We start from the raw sequence: 25,430 nt of genomic DNA, 5'->3' as shown, positions 1-25,430 counted from the left end.
TACTGCTCTTAGCTAAACCTCATCTAATCCAATCAAATTGAAGACTTTTTTTAAAAAAACTTCAGATGTGGATGTGGACCAACAGCATAACTGTTTTAAAAGACAAACAGAAAACACTGGATTCCAAAAGAAATGTCACTTTTTCATGAAGTTTAACACCTCTTTTCTACTTGTGACTTTGGGGGAAGTCATTGGTGCATTTACATGAGCTGTGATTAACTTTAGTTGTCAGTATCCATTATACAGTGAGCACTGAAGCTTGTGAAATGAGTAATATGTTGTGATAGTGGCTACAACATAATTAACTCAAAATCACACTGACTTGACTTTCATGACAGAATTGTCAAAAGGTGGATTTTAGTAAGAAATGCAAAACACATAAATTACTTAAATGACAAGTTTATTTAGGAAGGTCAGTATAGTAATCTGAATAGTAGATTGATTTCTGGATAAATGGCCACTTAAAACTGTCATCACAAATAAATTAAATTACAGTATACATTAAATCAGAAAACAGTTCTTTGAAATTGTAATAATTTTTCCCAATGTTACTATTTTTACTGAATTTGTATCAAATAATTGCAGCCTTTGTGAAAGCATGAGGGAATTCTTTCAAAAACAAAATCTTGAAATTTTTTTAGCGGTAGTATATAATTACAGGTAATTAGGTTGTGTACAAATGATTTTGGTTTTAAAAAATAAAGTCTGTGCAGTTGAGTCTGTAGTAAAGATTCATATTTAAAGTTTAAAAAAAAAATGTATACACATTCATTTTCACAGTGAGGTACTGTACATAGTGATTTGAGGGGGCAACTAACTAACTTGCTGAACATATTTAATTTGTAATCTTAATTCTTATATCTGCCGCACATAGATTTTGGAGGTCAGTGGATAAAACCATGGATCAACAATTAAAAACCAATATATGACTTATCGGTCCTGCCTTAGTTAAATATATAGTAGCTGTGAGCTATTTCATAAATCATTTGGGACAAAATCAGCATTGGAAAAGTGACTAAAAGTAAATGACGCCTAGGCTTGTAATAATGAACAACTGCAGTGAACTTAGATAGTACTATAATCCCACACAGCAATTATGTCTGTTAAACACCAGATACATCTGTTTAACTGTCTGGATCTGCCCATATAAATGACATAATAGACAAATGTGCAGTTTTACATTGAAAACTGCATTCTTTTAATCTCCCACAAAATTCAGAGAGCCAGAGATCCTTGGAGGTGCTCTTTTGGCCCATAAAGGGCATTGGTTTGGTTGTACAGGCTGACAGTGTGCAGAGAACAATGGTCAGTCTAACTTCACAGCAGCATGTCCTTCCCATGAGCATCTATATACGCCAAAAACAGCCTGGCAGAGCATTAATCAGGAACATTAAGACTGCTGAAGAGAGGGACGCTTACAGAGGACACCGCAGGGAACTGGTTTGGGTACTTAATGTCCCATTCAACAGGCACACAGTGAGACTTGACTGTGCTCTCTGACGTAAATGCTATCCCTTTCTTTCCGTCCATCTCGGACTGCGGTGATTAGCAGAGTGCATCTTGAACATCACTAGAGGTTCAGCGCAAGGTGACCGGATGTTTGGAGTAACTAGCAAAAAGCAGAGATGCAACAACCTAACACACATTAACATATGAACATTGAATTTTAATCAAAGTCATATGAATTGTCATACGCCATTTTATCTGAGCATAACTGAGCCAAACCCATATCTCACAGGACAGAAATGTTATGTTTATCTCCTCATACCAAACTGTTAGATGAAACGTATGCCCATGCAAACACAGAAACGACAACAGTACATGTCGTCTTTCCACTGTGGTTCATAATATCATCTGACACACATCATATCAACAGATACTAATTAAAATGCCCTTAAGATAACAAAAAAATCTAACATTAAATTGGGCTGGGAAATGTAGCTGGAAAACAGTCAAAGGTAAGGGCTTTTCACACATTTAATTGTAGACCTAGATCCTGAACCCTGGGTAAACATAACTCTGGGATATATAGTTCTAAATTTGACATTGTTCATATTTAGCCCTCTAATGTGTAATCAGTTGTATGGAAAGAGCAGCTTGGTCATTCATCTAAACATTTTAAAATGAAAATAATACAGGTCTGGAACAACAGGATGGTGTGTAAATCAAAGGTTTAGTTTGATTAATCTGTCCCTTTAACATGTAAGTAGATGGCTGCCATTTGCCATATTTAACCATTTATTTTCCTGACAGAAACAACTGTGCAAAGCACATGCATAATTAAAAATGTAAGCACTGTTAGTTTGTGATTAGCTGTCTGTTGCTAAACAACTCACTGTATTACACTGGCACTGCATTGTTTTACAATGTATACATTTTACATTGGTGTCTGGATCAGTGCTAAAAGTAATGCTCTGGAGCAGGAAAAATATACACTTCATGCAGGGTTAGACAATTATATAAATATAGACAAATATACAAAAACTGCAGTGATCAAAAAGTCAATATAGACAAAACTAATGGCACTGTGTCTTCAGACGCTATGAATCGAGGGCACCAGTGCCTCTGTGTGTGTGAGTGTGCTGGCTTTTGTGAAGAAGGAGATTCCTCTCCAGAGGTCAGTGTTTAAATGCGGGGTGTTTAACAGATAATTAAACCCAAAGGGAGTAAATTCACACAAATCCACACTGTCATTTTCTCCCTAATAAAATGCTCTCATATTGTGTTCCCAAATGGCAGATGGAAGTGGAAGGCACAAGGGTGTTCAGAAAAGAGTGCATTTAACATCCCTTTTTTTTCACCTCTGGCTTGACAACTTAAAACAGACATTACTTCAGAGCAAATCTATAGCTACCTTAATACGCTATGTTTTCCCTCCAACAATTCTTTTGTTATCTTAGAAAAAAAAACAGTTTTATAAGACTATAGGGTCAAGTGCATCTACATGTGTGTGATTTGTTGATGTTAGTGACCCCTGCAGGCTTCTGCCTACCTTAACGACATCCTCATCTGTCGAGCGACATTCCACCGACTCGGTCACATCGGTCACGGTACCTTCGGTTCCAACAGTGACCACCTTCACTGGCATGGCAACAGTCTTCCCAGTGAGCACTGCAGTGTTAAGGATCTCTGTCTCCTGCACACAAGGGCAAATCAATCAGACTGTTAAGTCAGGATAATTCACTCGCAATTATTCATGATAATTCGTCATTTTGTCAGCCCAGGCTCTTCAGCACCAACGCTGAGTTGGGCTATTAACCCAGTGAGTCATATCATTCAATTAGAGTCATCAGCTCTGGAGAGTCTCAGAGTGAGATGGAGAGCTCTGTTTATAGCCAAACAACACATCCTGTTTTTGTGAAACGGATCCACTCTCAGATAATATATATTAACATGAAAAGCACACACCAAAATATGTTACACTGTCAAGTCACTACAAAAAGTAAAAAAGATTTTTTTTTTCACATATATTCAGAAGAAAATATGAACCCTTGCCCATGCAAATTTCTTCAACATGACACTAGGGTCTTGTGGGAAATCTGCCAAGCTGATGCGATGTGGTTCCTAAGAGTAGTTTCAACAAGTCGTTTGTGGTTGCTAGGATGTTCAGGATAGTTGCTGAGGTGTTTCGAGTGGTTGCTTACTGCCCCAAAATCAAAAGAGCTCCAAAACGAGTTATCAGATATAAAGTCTTCAGGATTTTATCATCAAAAGGGCAAAATAGCACCTCTGGTTAATTATTATTATTATTTTTTGTAAATAAATAAATAAGTAATATGTATATATATATATATATATATATATATATATACACATATACATACACACACACACACACACACACACACAGTACAGACCAAAAGTTTGGACACACCTTCTCATTCAAAGAGTTTTTTTTATTTTCATGACTATGAAAATTGTAGAGTCACACTGAAGGCATCAAGGGCTATTTGACCAAGAAGGAGAGTGATGGCCTCCACAGTCACCGGACCTGAACCCAATCGAGATGGTTTAGGGGTGAGCTGGACCGCAGACAGAAGGCAAAAGGACCAACAAGTGCTAAGCATCTCTCGGGGAACTCCTTCAAGACTGTTGGAAGAACATTTCAGGTGACTACCTCTTGAAGCTCATCAAGAGAATGCCAAGAGTGTGCAAAGCAGTAATCAAAACAAAAGGTGGCTACTTTGAAGAACCTAGAATATGACATATTTTCAGTTGTTTCACACTTTTTTGTTATGTATATAATTCCATATATAATTCCACATGTGTTAATTCATAGTTTTGATGCCTTCAGTGTGAATCTACAATTTTCATAGTCATGAAAATAAAGAAAACTCTTTGAATGAGAAGGTGTGTCCAAACTTTTGATCTGTACTGTATATATATACATAACAATACTAATTCAGATCCCCTAACTCTAAGTGGGCAAATAGTGATTAGTGATGCTTGACTGACGAAGCATCAGTTATAAAAAAAATGATGCTTATAGTGAACATCAATACCACTGTGGGAACTTCCTTTACATAGAGAACAATGTCAGGGAAAAACACTGTAGGCACATCTTATTTTCACAGAAATATCCTGTAATTATAGAAATGCGAATATAGTAATTTTGCGAATTCATTCTCTTTTTGTGTATAATCTTATCTAAAACATGTCCATGTGCTCAGTTCACAGTTCAGACAAACTAAAGTATGGATAATTAGATTTCATATAATAATCATTTAAGTCTAACTTGTGTGTTTCCTGCTGGTTGGGACTATGGGTGAGTAGACGACACAAAAACAGCCCTCGTCATAAACCATGCAGCACTTTGAGATGGATCAGCCTAAATAAAGAAGCCCTCTGTGAAGGTTTAGCTCTTCATCATAGGGTGTTTTCTTCTCTTCATGTCACAGCTCTCGCCATTCTCCTTTAGAGAAAACAGATAACATTATTTAATCCTGAACTGTGGATAATGAAATTTCAAGCTTGTTAATAAGACTGAGGTCTTCTGTTCCTTTTTTTTTTCTCCAGGCTGATCCCACTTCAGGCTTCACTTGGCACCTGATTCTTATTTCAATCATTTTCACTTTAATGCAACGCATTCGTGAGGATAAACGAGCCTCTTCCTTTCTTTCCCTTTATACCTTTAAGCTGATCATTATTTTCTAACACAGGCTGGGCTGTCTACTTCAGAGTTAAAATTTGAATGTGCCATTTCCCTTGATTTCAAAATTATGTAAATGTGCAATAGGAACGCAGTGTGAGCAGCGAGAGCTTGGTATTCAAAGCTTACGCTCAGACATTTTGACAGGGAGTTATCGCCTGTGTTTGATTTGCTGTCAAAACATTAATTTATCAAGACCAGGAAAATGACTCTGATAAATATTCCACAGGATGGAATGGGTGAAGTGTTTACAATTCACTCTCCCCCTTTCACTCACTTCCCACTCAGATGAATTCAAAGAACTCGGCGACACTGTTCAGCAGACAAGGTGCTTTCAAACGCCTTTCAATGTGTCCATTCAACGGCTATTAAAACCGAACAATGTAATTTTCAGTCAAGCCTGAAGATAACGCAGGGAATTAAAAACAGAATTCCACAATAAAACAGGCATAAGTGGTGGAAAGCCTCTTATTGTGATGCCACAGGCTCTGATGGGCGGCTTTACTTCACTGTGAAAAACAAAACAAAGCTGAGGTGAGTTCAGTTCATCAAGGGAAGACAGTTTGAAACCACACAGGTCAAATCCACTGATCCTTCAGAAATGCATATGTGCCTTTGACTCACGTGGATAAAGCAGCGGGACTTTTCTGGCTATGATATATCAACAAAATTATATCTGAAGATTCTAGTTCTTTGCTAAATAAAGGGAAAACAAATACTTATTCACCTGAAAAATGACGGTATGTGAATGTTTGCACAGTTATGAAAGGATTTAAAAGTAATATAGACCAGACTCTCAAAATTCAGAAATACACACACAATAATAAAACAATCTTAATCCAATGCAGTCACATAAAAGTCACATCAATCTGTGCCACATTTTCTCAAGCTTGGGGAGAAAATCTTGTGTTAAAACTAATTAAAATCACAATCATTTGTGAATATATACAGTACAGCGCAAAAGTTTGGACACACCTTTTTCTTTATTTTCATGACTATGAAAATTGTAGAGTCACACTGAAGGCATCAAGGGTATTTGACCAAGAAGGAGAGTGATGGGGTGCTGCGCCAGATGACCTGGCCTCCACAGTCACCGGACCTGAACCCAATCGAGAAGGTTTAGGGGTGAGCTGGACCGCAGACAGAAGGCAAAAGGGCCAACAAGTGCTAAGCATCTCTCGGGGGAAACTCCTTCAAGACTGTTGGAAGACCATTTCAGGTGACTACCTCCCAGAGACCATCTCTGCAGGACGGCAGTGCTTCTACAACATGCACTTAACTTTAAATGGTTCCACACTATCTTGAGTAAGAGTGAGAGAAAAAAGACGGTAAATCGATTTAAAGGCCATTACACTTGTGACGGTGCTAGTGGGGCCTAAAGCGGTATCGGAGGTCGGGGAATGTAGGGTTAATATCAGCACAGGTGATTGGTTCAGTTCGTGGTGAGCCTACGCCGGCTCACACCGGGTCTGATGCTCAAGGACAGGTAGCGCTGAATGAATCGGCACCCCGTATGGATGCTCCCAGCAGATCTATTACAAAGCCATCGATCGGTGGCTGGATTTCTTTTCAAGACCACGGGTCCTCCCAGCTCCTCAGCAGCATTGGCTGAAGCCTTTTTGCCTCTCAGAGTCTTGCTGACAGAGCCTCTGATCAAATGGCACAACAGTGCAGACAAACAGGGAGCAAAGAGGAAGATGGCTATTGATTTCAGTAATAGCGCAGAGAGATAAAGTGAACGCTTAGCTTTTGTTGAACACATTACAGCCACAGGGTCAGCCAAGCGCCTCTCAGTGGCCGCTAGAATGAGGATAATCACAGTTTTGTGTTTTCTGTTTCCACATCAACCTATAATCCAATGCTTCTCCATCTCATTGTTTGGTTTAATGAGCACTCTTTCCAGGAATTATGAGCCCTGTTATGAACAGTGGATGAACCGGAGATGAGCATAAACCTGGATTTCTCCACTACCATTCTTTTAGAATGAAACTTCACTGCATTATTCATGACACTGCGTAAATGTGTTCATATAGATAGTGTGATTTAGTCAAGTAGAGACTGTTCCTGGATCAATATCCTTTGTTAGTCCTGGAACAACATTTTTATCAAACTATCACAGGCCAAACACATTCTCTAAAGCTTAGATGCCACCGAAACCTAGTAGAAATGATTCATAGGATTGCTGATCAAATCCTAACCCCAACCCTAAGATCAAATTCTGATGACAGAATGACAGGAAGGTTTTTCCAGGAACATGTCCTCCTTGAATAACAGCAAGTACAAACGGTTTTACACTTCCAAACAATTACACTTCCTTTCCACTGCACCAACAAGACAATCTCTAATGTTTGGTAACTAGAGACCAACAGATGCTGCTTTTATGACTAGTAATGATTATTTTATGTGTAAGTTTAAATGTTTGAAGAACTGATTCATAATTATTATTTAATTTTAGTTTTTTGACTGCATAATACAATTAAAAAAAAATCTGTAAGGTTATTGTTAAAATAATAATAATATTAATAATAATTATAATATTTATAATATAATAATAATAATTTTAATATAATAAATAATTTTAAATAATAATTTTAATTTTAAATCGCATTTATTATTATTTATATTTATATTATTGTTAATATTCTAATAATTCAACAGTTTTAAAATATTTTTGTTTACCTTTAAGTATAAACAGAACTGATTCTTAAATCCTGAATTTTTACTATTACATAATACAAGTAAATAATAATAATATAATGCTGTAATATACATTTTCATAATAATAACTTTAATATTTTTTATAATTCATACTACTTCTACCACAACTACTACCATTTTTATATTATTTATATTATTTATTTGTTTTTACATAACTGGATAGTTTAACAATTGTAATAATTATTTTTATTAAAATGTAAAAATGTTAATAATTGAATAATAATAATATAATATTTTGCAATCTAGTCATGTCTAGTTGCTAATGTTATTTATTTCTCACTTGAAAATGAATGAATGCCACAGTATGTAAAGGTTTAGTAATTTAGGCAAATAATATAAAATAAGTTAGTGATTTTACCATTTAAGGGTAATTCAATATCGCCAGACTTGATTCTAAAGAACCAACAAACAATTATTTTAAACCAAATGTCTGTCTATAGCAACCTGCAGCTCTCAAGGGTTTGGGGGTTAATGTTCAAACAGCACAGAGAGAGGAATTTAGATGAACTCTTTCACCACTCTTTCAAATTAACACCTGCTAGAAAACTCCACCACCTATTAATAACTGTAAAAAAAAAAAAAAAAAAAAAGAAAGATCCAATCATCATCTTACTCCACCTCCCTCATTACCTCCATCTCTGGGGCAGTGAAACGTGGAAGAACAGATTCCATGTGCCCTGTGTAGTGTGCAGGCCTCCAGGTGAGGGATAATGAATACATAGGCTATTTCAGATGATTGTGATAAGGCTGCAGCAGTTGTGCGCACAGCCGTGGTGGAGAGAGAGGGAGGGTGAGTGAGATGCTGGTAGAAATAGAGGGATCGTGCAGTGAGGACCATCGATCCCCACAGCTCTGTGGCAGGGCGCAGGTTTACCGAGGCCAGCCGTCGCACACAAAAACACGCTTCTGTCTGCATCTTAATCTCTCAGCAGTCACAAATCAACTTGCATTTCTTTCAGACAACTGCACTCATTCTCTCTCTCTCTCTCTCTCTCTCTCTCTCTTTCTGTTCCTGTATGTGTGCCACACGGTCCTGTGCTGAAGGGAGTTCAATGTGCATCAATCATAAATTAAGCAGTAATACAGAAAAAGCTCAAATACTGTTGTACGGTGAGCACTCTGTCAAACTGAAGCTTAAATTGACTTCTCTCAAAGACATTCTTATAATAAACTGTCTAGATCACAGTGTAACAGGATAATATATATATATATATATATATATATATATATATATATATATATATATATATATATTGCTCAGATAAAAGGTTGTTCGTCTCAGATATAGATCAGGAATATCAAAATGCATTCTAAAGATCAGACAACCATGCTGAAAAGAACAGCTGAGCTAGTTAATGCTGGTTAACGCAGGTTTAGTTAAAAGACCAGCCTCAACAGAAAGGTTGATACAATATCTAATTTGTAGATATCTAAAAAGTCTTCTGTTTACTTAATAGTGTAGCACTTAACAGTTTGTACTCTTGAAATAAATAAATTCGAAACTAGTTGACAGAAAGTAAATAAAATACAAGCATTTGTGCAACCAATGATGTGAAGACACATCGATGTACCATGATATGCTTCTTGCTGTTGCTCCAAAGTGAAAAATCTATATATCTTGTCAGTTTTTTTAAAATAGAAAAACTGGGCACCTCAGTTTTTGAGTGAAAAAAAAAATCACAAATTATCCACATATAAAGTTATTTCATTCAAAAACTGTCGTGAAAAAAGACAAGATTTGGTGATAATATATCATAATGAGGGATTTACTAGCAATTTTTTAAAGTTTGGTTCTTTATGATAGGGTACACCAAACTAGGTAAAGGATTTTCAGCACAGTAAAAGACTTCAAAAACCTGAAAACTTGAAAGCGTGCATTAGATGAGAACAAATTTAATGAAAAAATACTGTAGATTAAATGTCCAATATGGTACTGATATTTTAAATTGTGCATTCTAATTATTAGAAAGAAAAGAACCACTAGCAACTAATTCTCCATGTAAATTTGATCAGTAGTTCAAAAATGTCGCCTGATTGTGGAGAACACAAAGGAAAAGGTATTACCTTGTCCTGTAGGTGGTTTACAGAGGACACTGTTCAAACAGACTTGAAGGAAGACAAACAGCAGGCCAGCATCGCTCAGAGAACAGAGAAACACATGAGCTCTGAAGAAAAGCCCAACACACACCGAAACTCAAGACTAAGGCCAAGAGGCTATGGAAAAACTAAACAATACAAATCCTCGAAGGAAAAAAAAAATCATAAGAGGGGTTTGAAGGGAGATGCCTCTGACTTGGCAATTTGTTTGAATTTCCTTTTCTCTGAACAAACTCTGTGTACTGCTGGAAGACAGGGCGGCACACGAGAATGAGAGCGCTTTCAATAGTCAACAGAAAACAAGCTCAGCAGGCAGTGAAATTTGCCTTCGAGAGGGCTGAACGGCCAATTACAAGGAGCTTAAGTAAACTTGATTCAAAAGTTGTGAGGTATAGAATCAGAAAGCGAGGAAGAAAGACAAACACACATATTATAAAGAGAGAGGGGAAGGATAGAGACAGACAGAGAGAGAGAGAGGGCGAACATGCACGCTGATGCATCCTAATGAGCCAGAACAGATTTCCTACATTTTGTGGGTATCTTGCACTGCCAAATCCTATTAGGGCATCTCCTCATTCAAAAAGTTGAAAGTGATGTGATTACATTGATCCCCTCCTGCTGTGTAGCACAACAATCTGCTCTCCCAGCATCCGAGCGCTCAAGACAAATGTGCTCCGTCAGAGGCCCAGACAACACAAGTGATTGGTGCTGCTGTCTTGTTGTCTGTGGCCGTGATTGTTGTGTGAAATGCACCGGTGGGCAGAATGGGCTCGAGCTGGGGGTGTCGAACTAAGGCTATAAGGGCATCCAGGCTAATTTTCGCAATGTTATTACATCATCCTCTGCCCTCGTCGCTACTGTACGACTGGCTGTGTTTATAATCGTAATGGGCTGAGACAGCACTGCTCTCAAACGTGAAGGGTGATGGCGCTTGTCTGACCACTGAGTGGGGAACGGGGCCGCAGAGGCTGTCCTCTTTAATGAGGCTGAAGAGACAGCCGGCAGGCCGGAATTAGCTGGTGTCTGTGAAAGGGGGAAAAGCTAATACTAATGGTGCAGAGGCCTCCAATGGGACAGATTGGAGTCTCTTGTCTTTGTTATGGTATGCCATTGTTCCTGTCACACCAATCTGCGTAGTTCCTCTACATTAGACAGGTAGAGAGAAAGGTTGGGGGCAGTTGGCCGTGCTCGGGGTGATTAGAGCTGCTTACTGACTCTTCTGCTGGCTTAACAAAGTCTTGATTAAGTTTAACAAGGTGTGTTGATGTCATTGTCATCATTATGGACAAAAGCCGCCATAGGGTGTGTGAGAGACTGCTGCACTGTAAAACACAATTAAGACAGGCTGCTGAAGAGGCATGGTGATATAATTCAAGATGCTATGCAAAATAGAACCAAACCTACTGTGTGTGTATGTGTGTGTGAGTGTTTGCATGTGAAGGTCGTGAGAGAGGAAAGTGAGATAATGAGAGGGAGCATCCAGATTTCAGTGGTTTGTGTGGTTACAGAAAACACACAAACCTTTTCACATCGACATGAAATCATCTTCATCCTACATGATTTTCTGATGAATAGAAAGTTTTGAGAAATTTTTGCTTTATTTTTTGCATAATTATAAACATATGATCTTGTATATATACCTTGATACATACTTTGCCAGTGATAAATAGCATCTGTGTTTCCCCACTCAAGAATAGCACCAGCTGTGACTGTTTAGCCACTATATAGCCCGGTCTCCATGTAGCTTGAAATAACCTTTATTATCTTACATTTAACCTTATATATTTGAGGCCAGTAACACAGTTTCGTCTAATTTTAAATGAATTACTTTTGGTCCTGACCCGATTGCTGGTTTGAAAGCAAACTGCACACTTAATTAACCAAATTACATCTAATTAAAGTGCTAGTCATACTGTTGCTTCAGAAGACACATCAGCATTTCCTGTGTGATAAATATTTATGCCTGAAAGTAGCAATCATTTATATAATATGCAAACAGTAGTAATTAAAAGAAGACTAAATAACTGAATCGCATATGAAAGACATGAGTTGTCGAGGACTAAACTCACCATAGCCAATGGCACGATTCCCCCGAGGTCATGTGGTGCCAGACGGATGAGTGTCTGGATCTCATCTGAAAGGGTTTGGGAGATGGGGTACTCGATCTGCCATGTCACTGAACGACTTCCCAGAGGATCCAACAACCCATTGACCTCCAGATCCACCTGCAGGACTTTCTGGAAACCGGCCTCCACCCTAATATAGGAACATGGAACAGTAAAGAGTTATATCAAAATGTCTGATTGCAAATTAAAAGTTAAACTCATTGGGGTCTTGTGTTTATTAGTTGTTATGTGGCCACTGGCCAGTGCATGCTGGCAACGGATGAAGGGGAAGTCAAGCGGCCATTTATTGACACTTTTGTTTTTGTACACCTGGTGTGTGTAGGATCTAGGCTGCGACAAATGTGGGTGTGAGTGTGTGGCGGTTTACTCTCATTAATTCAGCTCAAAAAAACACATGCCAGCAGCAACCAGAGAAAAAGACAGCAAAAAAGCAATTTACTTTTGGTCCAGCACCACAGCATTTTCAGAAAAGATTTCCAAAGCAGAGCATAACATTGTCTCCACTGATTTCGATGCAAACAAAGCTGAAAAACAATGAATAAAACCAAAGCCACTTGATTTGCCCAGGCCTAGGTTTGATCAGCCTGGCTGCTCCGGGATCACAGTACTTAGTTAAAACTAAACCGCACAAGAAAAATTCCTACTATCAAAATACAAATATGGAATATGGAACTGCAATTGAATTCACATCTGGAACTCAAAAACAAAGCTATATTATTTTACTCAGAATGCTTTTTTCATAGAATCAGAACAGTATGGTATAAAATCCCTCTTAAAATAACTCACACACCAATGAAAAGGTCACCACAATATTCTCAATGTTGTCATTTAATCATTTTGGAAAAATAATTAGACCAAAAACACCAAATCAGCATATTAGAATGATTTCTGAAGGATCATGTGACATTAAAGCTGCTGACAAATCAGCTTTGCCATCACAGGAATACATTACATTTTAAAATATATCAAAACTTTTTATATTATTATTATAATAACAGTTTACTTTTTTCTGTTTTACTGTATTCTAATCAAACCAACTTAGCCTTGGGAAGCATAAGAGACATCTTAAAAAAAAAAAAAAAGTAGGAAAAATGTTTGGATATTGGGCTGGTTTTGGGCTAGTTTGGATTAACCTTTAAAACTGTAGGTGCAAAATCGGAGAATATCTCTTTTAGGAGCAGAGAGATGCGTCATCCCTTTTCTGTCAACAAAATAATTCCGGAAATAAAGTCTCCCTCAAATGAATCCTCAAGGAAAAAAAACATCTTCAACCTGTCTGTATCCTCTAATAACTTTAATTCCAAAAAGCCCTTTATTCTCTGATTTCACTGTCATGGAAACAGAGACGGCAGGATATCTTTAATAAGCAAGTCTGGGAAGATCATATCAGTTTTCACACGTTTTAATCTGTGAATTTACATAATAAAAGCGACCACACACTGCCAGTCTCTGCCAGATTGCACATGCCATAAATTAATTTGATTTGTGGATTCTTTAAAGAGACCATATCTGCAAGAAGCAGAAAGGTGAACTCAAGACACAACAAAGCTTGTTAAAAAATCCTTAAAGGAATCAATTTGCTCCAAACCTGTATGACTTTCTTCCTTCCATAGACCACAAAAGAAGCTGTTAAGCAGGATATTCATGTTCTTTTGCGAACAATAACAATGCAAATGACAAAAATGCATCACAAAAAAACTTTAATAGTAGTGCACTCTACTTGTGCACTATATTCAAAGTAATCTAAGCAGGCATTAACTTTATATGAGGAATAGATCAAAATTCCATAAAGATCAAAAGACCATATTCACAGAAAAACCACTGCTGTGGATCGCGAAACTAATTTGTATATGCTCTCATTAATATTTTGTCACACAGTGTAGCCACTTGAAGTCATATTTAGTCACTTTTGGAGCATTAAAAAGTTGGTCACCTTTCACACCTTTCAAAAGAGCAGTGTGAAATCCTGCTAAACTTCCACTTTTGTGTTCGACAGAAGAAAGAAAATCACATGGGTTTGGAGCAACATAGAAAAGAATAAATGATACCCATTTAAATTTTTGGGTGAGCTATTCTTTTAACACCTACACAGATGTATGTATCCATAAGTATGACTTAACGTCTTTGCACACGGAAGTAGGAAATTTTCATCTGAAATTTTCGCACGTTGAAAAACATACGACCTCACGTTGTTTCAATCATGTTTACACACTGCCTCCGAAACTTTCGTCCATCATAAAAAATGCAGCTCAGATTCGATTTTCTGCGTTTTTGCTTCCGTAGCATGCATTTTGATAAGAACGGACGGTGAACACAGAAAAACGGAAAAACGCATGCAAAAATTTCAGACTCTGTGTGCAAAGGCCTTCACTCTAGGAAATGCAATTTCAGCAATTACGGCAATAACAAAAGGTCTTATAATAACGTTAAGCACTTTTCATGCACAAAAAAGGGCCAAAAATGCCTTTTTAAAGTAAGTGCCATTTTGTTGTGCTAATGTGGTGCTGGTGGATGGAGATGGGCAGCTAAAAGGCTATGGTGTTAGAGAGGTATTCTCGGAGAAACACAGCTGACAGTTTTGTTGCACTTAAAAATAAATGCATCCGCCTTGTAAACACTGTCTTTCCACGACCTCACTGAATGCTCTGAAGAGCCCTGTTGGCTCAAACACTTTAATGGGTCATTGTCGTTTTTTTTTTCATTCACTGCTAAGAAAATCAAACCAGTAGAGGATTAACACTACCATTATGGCTCGAATGTCCAGCAGAGGGCGAAGTGCAATATCATTTCACCCAGATGGAACATTTCTGCCACACGATCAAAAGCTAAAGCTGATTGATGAAAATCCTTTTGCTTGCAGATGGAATTTGGGAATCTCTGAATTTTTGCTGCTGATTTTGTGGGATTATCTGCAGAATGGATTTAAAAATGGTTAAACGTGTTAAATCAAGCATAATGGGAGCAGATGTAGCCAATGTGTTCAAGAAACAAACATAAAGGATGGGAATTTAATGAATGACGGGCATTCCAGCAGTTAACTACTGAACTTTCAGTGGAATTCTGTGTATGACTAAGTTTAGTGTGCATTCTACCTGTTTATAGCCTATATTGACTGAGTTTTCTGCTCTCCACAGGCCGCTTCAGAAACCTAATGCTATGCAGCAGAGTTTATAAGGGCAGCAAATATGAACATTTTCTCAGACACAGAGAGCGAAAAAGTGAAGCCTGAATACACAATTTCATACCACAAAAAGAGTACTTTGTGAAAACAGGAATGTAAAGTGGAACGTCTCGGCGAGAGTTTCTCTGTGAAGTCTTTGAGAGTCTCGACAGGTGCTCAAATGCTCATCACTAGGATGAATGGATTGTAACGTCAAAACGTATAAAAATGCAGATAAAGCCAGAGAGGAGCTATTCGTTGACATAGACTTGCACTTGTACGTCGGAGGGAATGAAATTCTTCCAGAGAAGAAGTCTGATGACAAAGGGTTCGACGACAGGAGGTGGAGAATTAATATAGTATAAGTGGAGTAGGAATAAATTTCAATCTTTCAAAAAGGTTATTTGACAAAATTTCCTGAAACAGAGGCTCTTCAAAGGGACGGCGCGCCTCCCTCATTTTACACAACCATGTAAAAATGGCGTGAGAGAAAAGGAAAAAGGGCAGAAAATGGAAATGGCTTTCATTGTGGAGACTCTTGGGTGGATATATTCATGCACAGTGGTGATCTGCTTAGCACTGACAACAATGATACATCAAACAAATGGAATCAATTTGACTACAAAGCCGCTGTGGTTGGCAACTCACGGCTTCGGGGAAATAAAAGTCAAAGCCAGGGAAGTAATGGTAGTTGGCGCATCAGCTTTGAGTAAAGCTGTGGTGGAATTTCATTTCACAGGTTGCGGAAGACCCTGAGTGAAAGAGCCGCTGAAGAAGAGCCCTAGCCCTCCTGCTGGAGGATTTGGCAGCCGCCTCTTTCACTCGTTTCTTTCTCAAAGGCAACACTGGACACTCAGGACCCCCAACAGCTAAGCATGAAACTCAATCACAGTGCTAGCACGGGGGCCCTGACCTGCATCACACTCAATAAAGATGTTTATGGTCTAAAGACGGAGTTCAGATGGTCAGAACAAAGAAGAGGAGGATGAGAGAGAAAAGAGGGGATCAGCAATGACTACAGATAAATATTAATGTGGAGCCAGTATCTACATGCATGGTGCTTTTATAAAGTATCATGCTGCTACAATAAATGATTGCAATAAAGAACCAGTTGCCAAGGATTACAAGTTTTGTGGTATCAAGTCTTAAAAATATTATAGTTTTTTTAGATAATTGCAAGTAATCCAAGGAACTATTGGCACCATTGGTCAACTAAGGATCAGGGTGCATATGGGACACAGCCCAGACCAGAGAAATGAAGCAACTGAGATATCCCAAAATGTCAGACAAGATTATAGCTTTTGATGATCCGATTTATTAGCCACCCCAAAAACACCAATGACTTCCTCTACAATCAACTTTTGCGACACTTCTGGGAAGTGCATTCCAAATATTTGAAGTGAAAGAATGTTTAGTGAACTTTTTTTTTTGTCTCTTATTAAGAACATGACATGACATGACATGAATTTAAAAACAAATTATACCACAAGTAAACAGTATTTCAGCACTTTCTTGAAAGCTGTAATTCATTTAGGTTGTAAATTTATATTTCACCCCAGAAATAACCGGTATTGCATACGGTTGACTACCACCCCACTATTGTCTGGATATTTCGGACACTGTTCAGAGGGACAACCTTAGACTATAGTGCTTGAAAGAGAGAAAATGACCCTTAGCTCAATGTTTTTGTATAGGTGTATTGGTGTGAAGCAATAGCCTTTATGGGTGTGTGCACACGGCTTTGTAAATAGATGACAAGTACCACAGCATTGTCTTTAGGACCTTAGGAGACCATCCCACTGAGGAGGGTGTTAAAATATCTAACTGTGGCATGGACCTGAAATGTTACACAGTAAGATACAAAGTGACTTAAAGATGCATTTCTGTTTGATTTTATTGCACAATACTTAGGTCCCTAAAATTAGGCCTCAGATGATAGCGCAGGATGCCAACAAACGATGATCCAAAATTGTAATTCTGGCTGATATGATGAGAAAAAATAATTTGTTTGTTGTTATGGCCAATAACAGGTAAATAAAAGTTACTGAAATTAAATAAAAAGTAAAACACTTTTAATAGCATCTGCAATAACATTGCATCTTAATATCATCACAACAGTATAAAAAAAATGGATATTCAGAATTCTGTTTACGTTTTACTAATGTTATAAAGATTAAATTTAAGTGAGCATTAGATGGCAAAGGCAATCTAAATGTAAATATCATGGAAATGAGCATGCACAATTAAATGCATATCAACCAACGAATTCTCCATAAACCACCAGCATAAACCACCAATACATTTTTATCTGTAAGATCCTTGAAATTATGGACAACCAGCATCTAATGCAAAATTCCTCTGACAAGCACCAGAAAAAAACAGCCCACCTTGGCTGTCTGCAACCCGCGATCTCCTGAACCTTGAGGCAGAGATGTAATATTCATCGCACTCAGCAGGTTGATTTGCTTGTTGTTGCTTCGGCAGGAATGCAAGAGGTGTTAGAAGAATGTGAAGCGGTTGGAGTGAAGCAGAGGAAAATGGCTACCCTTGGGTGAGACATCCAGCTGGGAACATCATTTAAATCCATTAGCCAGATATCATCAGACTTTCCCACTCACTTAGTAGCCATGTTATCACCGCTGCAGACGTGATATGGAATGGGCCTGGCTATATTGGCGGATCACAAATCCTCCTCACCAAGCAGTATCACATGTGTCCCAGTCTCAACTTTGAAGCACAAATAATTGTATATGTGCTAGATACAGCTCGGTAAAACTCACAGTAAAAAGGCAAGCAAGTGGTGTGACACACAAAGAAGCAGTGCTGAATATAACCAAGATTAATGAATGGTGGTCTAACAAAAAATAAAAAATTAAATGCTGGCAAAACTTCTTCGTTCTATCTCCAAAGTCTTATTGATGAATACAAAACCTGAAGTTATTCAGCACACACCTGCTGTCAAATGGGCATAGAAGCCTATACGACAGCGGAAAACATAATAACCGAAACGTGGCCATATGAGGAATCATTTTCATTATGCTACAGTAATGGATCAGAACAGTCATTATTGCCACTAATTCATGCTCTGCATAAACCAATTTAATTAAGTATGCAAATATGTGATCACATGGGATCCATGTAAGTTCTAAGCACACATGCACTAATGTCGGCATGCTCACGGGAGTCACACACTAACACTTTTGTTCCTCCGCAGCACTTTGTTTGATTTAACTTGATTAACTTCCTTGCCATATGTTTCCTATTATTTTTTCATCATTAAGCTCCATCGCTCTCCTCCCAGTCAAGAAACATGCTATCATTCGCTTCTTTCAGAATGTGAGCTGAATCCTAATTATTTAAGTTCTTCTTTCTGACTGATGAACTTCCCATACCTCATACGCTGTGAGAACAAGACGTCAATCTGTAATTGGAAACTCTCAAGCGTAACATACTCAGACTAATTAAAAGAACCAGAGCTAATGGCAATACACGCCATACTGTGCTCTCCCAAAACAGGTTGTCCCTGATAAAAGTCATTACAAGGGCTACAACTGACCCCAAGCTTGGGAATGTTAATGTTCGATTGCATGTACAAAAATGATCAGAGAAAATCTTTTGTTTAAATATATTGTTTGTTCAATAAATTGAGTATATAGTTGTTCACACAGGACACGTTCTCACATTCTGTCCATGTTATTTCAATGACATGTTATTTCTTTTGCTGTTCTGTCATGTCTTGCTGCATTCCAGTGTCTCACAGCATGAGCAAAACATTTTAAAGAGGCTGTGTCAAGTTAAAGCTTAGTAAACACTAGACTCTTGCATTCTGTTGCATTCAATTGCGCTACGTCCAGCTGTTTTTGAATGCATGAATGTGTCCCGTGTAAATACCTTTCTACTTTGCCAGTTCTCTGTAAATGTGGCTTGGCATGTTGCCTGTCAGAAGGTGGTACTTCATGCTTGAATTACTCAAGTGGAAAAATCTCATTATAGAATTTAAATACAGGTCAAGACATATGTCTAATTGCATTAATTACAAAAAAATAAAATTAAAAAAATATTATTAAAAAAAATTATTTTGCAACATGCTAATGAATGAAAATGTAAGCCAAATCATATCTGCTGACTGGCTATGACTATTATAATTTGCTAATTAAATTGCAAAATTTTCTTTGACATTTTTACTTTTTTCTTATTTCTAATTTTCTTATTTATTTATTATTATTAAGTTAAAAAATATATATTTTCCCCACATGTCAATTTGCCTTGCATTCTTAGTACTTCTCAAGCAGTGGGAAGTTTCTAAATGCCATACGGGACACTTCCAACATCACTTTTTTGTCCCGTGAGGTGTGACCTTGGTGGAATCATCAGCTGTTTGAGAAGAAAATGGTGCATTCTGACCCACTGCACTGAGCACCAACATGACACACACTCACCCTCTTACATTCAAAGTGGGACTATTTTCTATTCCCTGATTAATGTGCTCATGCAAAGTCAAATATAATTTGAGGAGGTGTCTTTTTACATATGCAGATTTCTGCAGCACAGCTAACTGCAACAACGTATTCATAAGCTCATTAGAAATGTGTACGTAGAAGTAGCACAGCTTGTACAATTTAACCCAAATTGATGGATTGTTCTCTAGGTATGCTAATAGTGGCCAGAGGCATTATTATGGAGCGCAACACCCATCCTTACTGGGCTGGAGGGTGTATTCCTTTTTCCTCCCATGAGAGGAAACAGAGAGTCAATAGAAGAACTAAGATGAGCAACAGCACCCCCAGCATAGAGAGAAAGACATTTTAATATATTACAGTGTGCATGTTTTATTACAGGAAATGAGTTCAGGCTGGCGATGAGGAGCACACAAGGCCATGTTTATTTTAAGAGCTGCGCAGAACAGAACATCAAAAAAACCTTCCCATATTTCAGTGCAAACATCATTACTATAATAGCATACAACATCTTTTTCAAGCCACGCTTAAATCAGAATATTGCATGCGTGGAGATATTTGCATAAACGTACGCCCCCGATTTTGCCTTTGAGGCATCGTTTACTCCCCGTTTTAAGGGAAGAGCCCCGCTCTCATTTACACAAATCCACCAGCACTGACATTCAATCAGTGACAGGGTTTATGGTACAAGGCCACAGGACAGTAAATTAGGCTTAAATCAAACAGCCCAATGTGTAATTCAGGCCAAGTCACAACTTCTTCATCCTGCAGATGAAGGAATTTTAATGACCAGTCGGAGGAAATGTCAGTAAAAAATGTAACCGTCAGAGCAATATCCTGAGAAGACATGTTTGATTAGAATGCAGTCATGATCTGAAAAAAAAAAAAAAAAAAAAAAACGCCACAATTTCCAAAGCATGGTGCGAGGAGGATAGCAACAAGACACAGCCGAAAAGTCAGAAGAGAAGAGGCAATGCCTCCATATTCCTCCAATCAATCTATAAATCTGCATTAAACAAGGAGGTCTATGATATAGATAGATAGATAGATAGATAGATAGATAGATAGATAGATAGATAGATAGATAGATAGATAGATAGATAGATAGATAGATAGATAGATAGATAGATAGATAGATAGATAGATAGATAGATAGATAAAAAAAAAGTTTTGACGGAACCACGGTTTAAATAGCATGTTAATATAACTTCTAATATAAATATTGTAGTATTTGCTGCTTGTTCACAGTCCCTTGTGGGAGGTAAATTCCGTTTAATATGCCTTTAACTCTGTGAAACTCTGTGAAAGTATGTAAACACCAAATCGGGGTGTTACAAACTAAACCCAGAGAGGAAACATTGACTAGACATTTCAGAAGTTCAACACGCCATTAGTCAAATCGATCTCTTCTGATCATTACATGCACAAAAAACGAATTACCTATACATTTTTGCATGTTAATTCTCTGTAATCTGGCTTCTGCCCTTGACTTCTGTAACCGTCCTTGTGTTATTGATACATATACCTACACACACTAATGCTGAGATGATGAGCACTCGTCCTCACTAAAAAGGGGGATTTGTAAAGCATGGCAACATGCACACAATCATTGGATGGGTTTAAAGCATTGATCATGTGTTATTTAATTTGTGTGAGTGGCGCATGAATCTTAAATGTCTTGCGTGGCCTTGAGCTGTTATGTAATAATAAACGAGCCGTAACGGTTGCCTGGCACATGGCTTTGGAATAAATTAAAAACAGGGGAAAACATATTTACAGGCTCTGTCATCATTAATGAAAAAAAGATAAATAGAAAATGGCCCTCCTACTCCTTAACATAATGGAACAGTCTAAATCGCTTACTATGATTTATATTGACTCCTCTACCCAACCTCAACAAACCTCAATCGATACGGGGGATAACGAAGATTTCTCCGGTATTTTATCCTCTCCCGCATCTGAAATCTCTTTAACCTATTTGTTTGTAAACCAGCTCTTTTACTCCAGAGCATCTGCCCCTCTCTAGCTTTATCAGGCAGAGAAACACCAGGGTTGGTTGCTTTTCTGCCAGACGAGAGCCTGGAGACAGTAAAGAGGTTTGTCAGTGAGGCCGGGCTGGCCTCATGCGATAAGACGTAGTGTACAAATCCAGGGTGGCAATTTAATCCGAACCATCCTACAGTACTTCATATCACGAACACCAACTACTGTAGAAGTGCTGCGGTCTCTGTATTCTATCATAAACACAGATACACACAGAGGGCCCACTGGGAGAGAGAAATAAGACCTGTATGATCTCAAAGAGCATTCAACTTCAGACACGTTCAGAGGACTTGGGGCTGCAGGAATTCAATGTCAGCAATTGAATCAATCAATTTATCAATCAATCAAATTAATTAAAAAAAGTTAATTTTTGGTTAGCAAGGGTAAAACTAAAAAAAGCATCTTCCTCCACTGACAGCCAGACATTTGCAACACAAATTATTATATTTATAATTGCTCTATCATTCAAAAGTTTGTAGTCAGTAAAAAAGCATTACATTAAAAATCAGAAAGTAACAAAAAATGACGTTTCAAATGCTGTTTATTTAGATTTCTATCAAAGAATCCTGAAAAAAAAGTATCACAGTTTCCACAGAAATACTACAGAAACATTGGTAATAATAAGAAATGTTTTTGAGCACCAAATCAACATGCCTTCATAATGATTTCTGAAGAATCATGAGATACATGTAATACAGTTAAATTTTTTTTAAGTTTTTGCTTAATATCTGATCAAATAAAAATTTGTGAGCATAAGAGACTTCTTCACAACCCCAAACTTTCGAATGGTAGAGTATAATAAATACAAAACATGTTTTATAAGATAAAAGATATAAGTGACACGACATGCCATGATATATGATAAATGGTATATTTGGAAAAGGGTGTTTTAAGTTCTGAAAAGTACAGTGTTTTCATAGTAGCTCTATGACCTATTTACCTTAAAAAGATCAATAAAATTGTCATTCAACATGATATGACCTCTTTAAAACACAGATGCAAAATCTACTGAGAAATGTTCAGAGCTGTCTCTAAGAGCTAGTTTACCTGAAGACTACAGAAAAACACATGTCTGTGTCACCAGGGATGACAAACAGCACAACAAAGACATGCTGTAAACTAATAAAAAATATTCACAGACTGACACAACATTGTATGGGGATTTTAATTAATTACAATGTCTTAAATAATTTGATTCTGTTCACCGATCATCGTCTTCCGGTAAAACCACGTAAACAGTTTGGCTTGAATAGCTTTCTGCAAGTATTATAAACCTACTTGACTTCAGAAGCATGTGCACAAGAACGATTTGCTGACCTAAATGATTCAGTTTAGTTTTCGCCCAAAATGCAGCTACTATATCAGCAACAATTTATACTTGTCTTTGTTGTCCTTTTACATGCCTGGGGTCTCTGACAGTGCAATGAGAGAGTTTGTTACAAGCAGATACTAACAGAGCTCAATAGTGCACTGACCTGTGGGGTGCTGCTACTTACAAAGAGCCAGCAACAAAAGAGAGTGTGTGTGCACGCATGAGGAGAGAGGAACTTCACTACTGTCCTTGGCACATTAATGAGGTAGAAAGACAGAGGGTGAGAGGCGAGGTCACATCAGGGTCAACTCTGGATCAGCGGCCCGATTAAGTGGTCCAGAGACAGCGCTTTAATGAAATCAACCAGAGAAGAGGCCAGCGGCTGCTTTCGAAATCACTGCACAGCTTTCTATTTATTCAGAAACTGTTTAGTGTGATTGGCTTTATATGAAGAAGCTTGATTCTTTCATTATAATACCCTTGCCTTGTGAATGGCTGATGGGCGCATGTTTGTTCCTGCATATGTTTTCCTTTCACTGTCCCTCATCATGAATTCAGCCGGTTCGAGATTTCTTATCTAAACAGAGGCAGGCGTCTGATAGATGGATGCTGACAAGCATGTTTCGAATTTAAATCCACCACCTCGGGGGAAAGGGTGTAGTTTACATTCAAGCCAAACTATGTCTGATGTCTTTAAGGTGTTGAACATCTTCTTCGTGAGTGAAGTGCACTGGCAAATAGTTGCCTTTGGCAAGATGTATAAAAAGAAGAAGAAGAAGAAGAAGAATGTGATGAAGAAGAAAAAGAAGACTTAGACGAAGATGAAGAAGACAAAGAAGAAGACGTAGATGAAGAAGAAGACGGAGTAGAAGAAATAAGTAGTAGAAGAAGAAGAAGAAGAAGACGGGTATAGTAACTTTACTCAAGGTGTCAAGGTTTTGGGAGATGGCTTAACTATGGCTTTAGTTGGCTGCAATAAAGCATCATTATCCATTGATGGATATTAATAATTAGCAGTGTATTCTGATGCAATAAATAAATAATAATATCGATCATTCATATGAAACTGAGCAATTCCAGTAGGATCCTCACACTGAGGAGCTCAGGCCCTTATAATTATAGATGTTTTAGTCATAGTTTTTTTTAGTTTAGGATAGTTTATTTCAAATAACTGCTATTCTTCTGAGCTTTCTATTCACCCCTGAAAAATGGCATTACTGATAATATTAAGAAAGCTTTGCCATCACAATAATAATAAAAAAATATATATATTAAAAAAAGAAGTTGTAAATTGTAATAATAATTCCAACCATTACTGTTTTTACAGTTTATTATCAAATATAGCTTTGGTGAGAATAAGAGAACCATTTCATAAACATAAAAAAATCTTACCAACCCCAAACCTTTGAATGTTAGTGTATATTTGAATAATCTCTTCTGTATCTCAGCATTAGCTGAGCAACTGTCTCTGAGATGAATGGGAATGATATCGTAAAAACTTCTTCCACACCCTTTATCAAAAAAAAGAGGAGAAATCAGTAAAAGGTGTGCAGGAACAGACATTAAAACAGGCCTGACCTGTCAACCATGTTTTGATGAGAGTACAAACCCTGCTTGGGTTACTACCCAGAAGGCTGAGTTAAACATTTAAACCAGTTGCGGGGTTTGTCCATATTTCACCCAGCACTGGGTTGTAGCCAGTACCCAGCATTTTTTTGAGTGTGTAGTGCATCTGACAAGGAAAGTAAGAGAGAGTGAGAGCAGGAGCGGCAGTCTGTTCACTTAGACTCCACCTCTCCATCGATCAAGCAGAAGGCTGAGAGAAGAAAGGACACATTTAAAACGAAAGACAAGATGGCTCAATCTAATCCCCGCTGTGGCGCTCCAATGAAAAGAATAAATAAGTTGATGAAAGAGTATCGTGTTAGTTTTTATGCTGAGAATCATCCCTGGCTCTCCATGCCACTGACGGTATGAAGGATTACAGCCTGGCCCATTGAGCAGAGTCCCAACCCCAGGATTAGACGGCTTGCTGTGCCGCTTCAAGCACCTCGATAAGTGGCGTTCCCACTGCCAAATCAATACCAGCACAAAACAGCGAGCAACATGGCCAGACATGGCACTCAAAGCCCAATTACAGCCTCTTTACCCAAAGAAACATGAGCCAGCGAACTGAACTTCTGCACCAAAGATCAAGTACTTTGGGTTGAGAAATTAATTTTGACACGTTCTTCACTAGCAAAGAGAACTTTTTATAAAGACATTTGGTTGAGTTTTGGCGTATCGTTCTAGTAGGGTGAGTAGAGCTTGTTACTTTCTGAATATAGCCACAACTCCCCTGAAAAGAGTGACACATACACAGCACTAG

The 25,430-nt window shown here is 37.8% G+C and overlaps 1 protein-coding gene across 1 annotated transcript in view; it reads right to left on the bottom strand.

Annotated features, from left to right (window-relative positions):
- Positions 1-25,430, bottom strand: part of LOC113064194 (transmembrane protein 132C-like) — a 102,715-nt gene that overhangs the window by 7,533 nt on the left and 69,752 nt on the right. Inside the window, exons 4-5 of the mRNA XM_026234826.1 lie at positions 12,034-12,220; positions 2,993-3,136 (exon numbers count right to left, since the gene is read on the bottom strand). Of these exons, the coding sequence (XP_026090611.1) occupies positions 2,993-3,136; positions 12,034-12,220 (331 nt within the window). The remainder of the gene's footprint in view (positions 1-2,992; positions 3,137-12,033; positions 12,221-25,430) is intronic.

Source organism: Carassius auratus, chromosome 46 (assembly GCF_003368295.1).
Source record: "Carassius auratus strain Wakin chromosome 46, ASM336829v1, whole genome shotgun sequence".
Taxonomy (NCBI): domain Eukaryota; kingdom Metazoa; phylum Chordata; class Actinopteri; order Cypriniformes; family Cyprinidae; genus Carassius; species Carassius auratus.
This window is presented reverse-complemented; position numbering and strand designations above follow the sequence as displayed.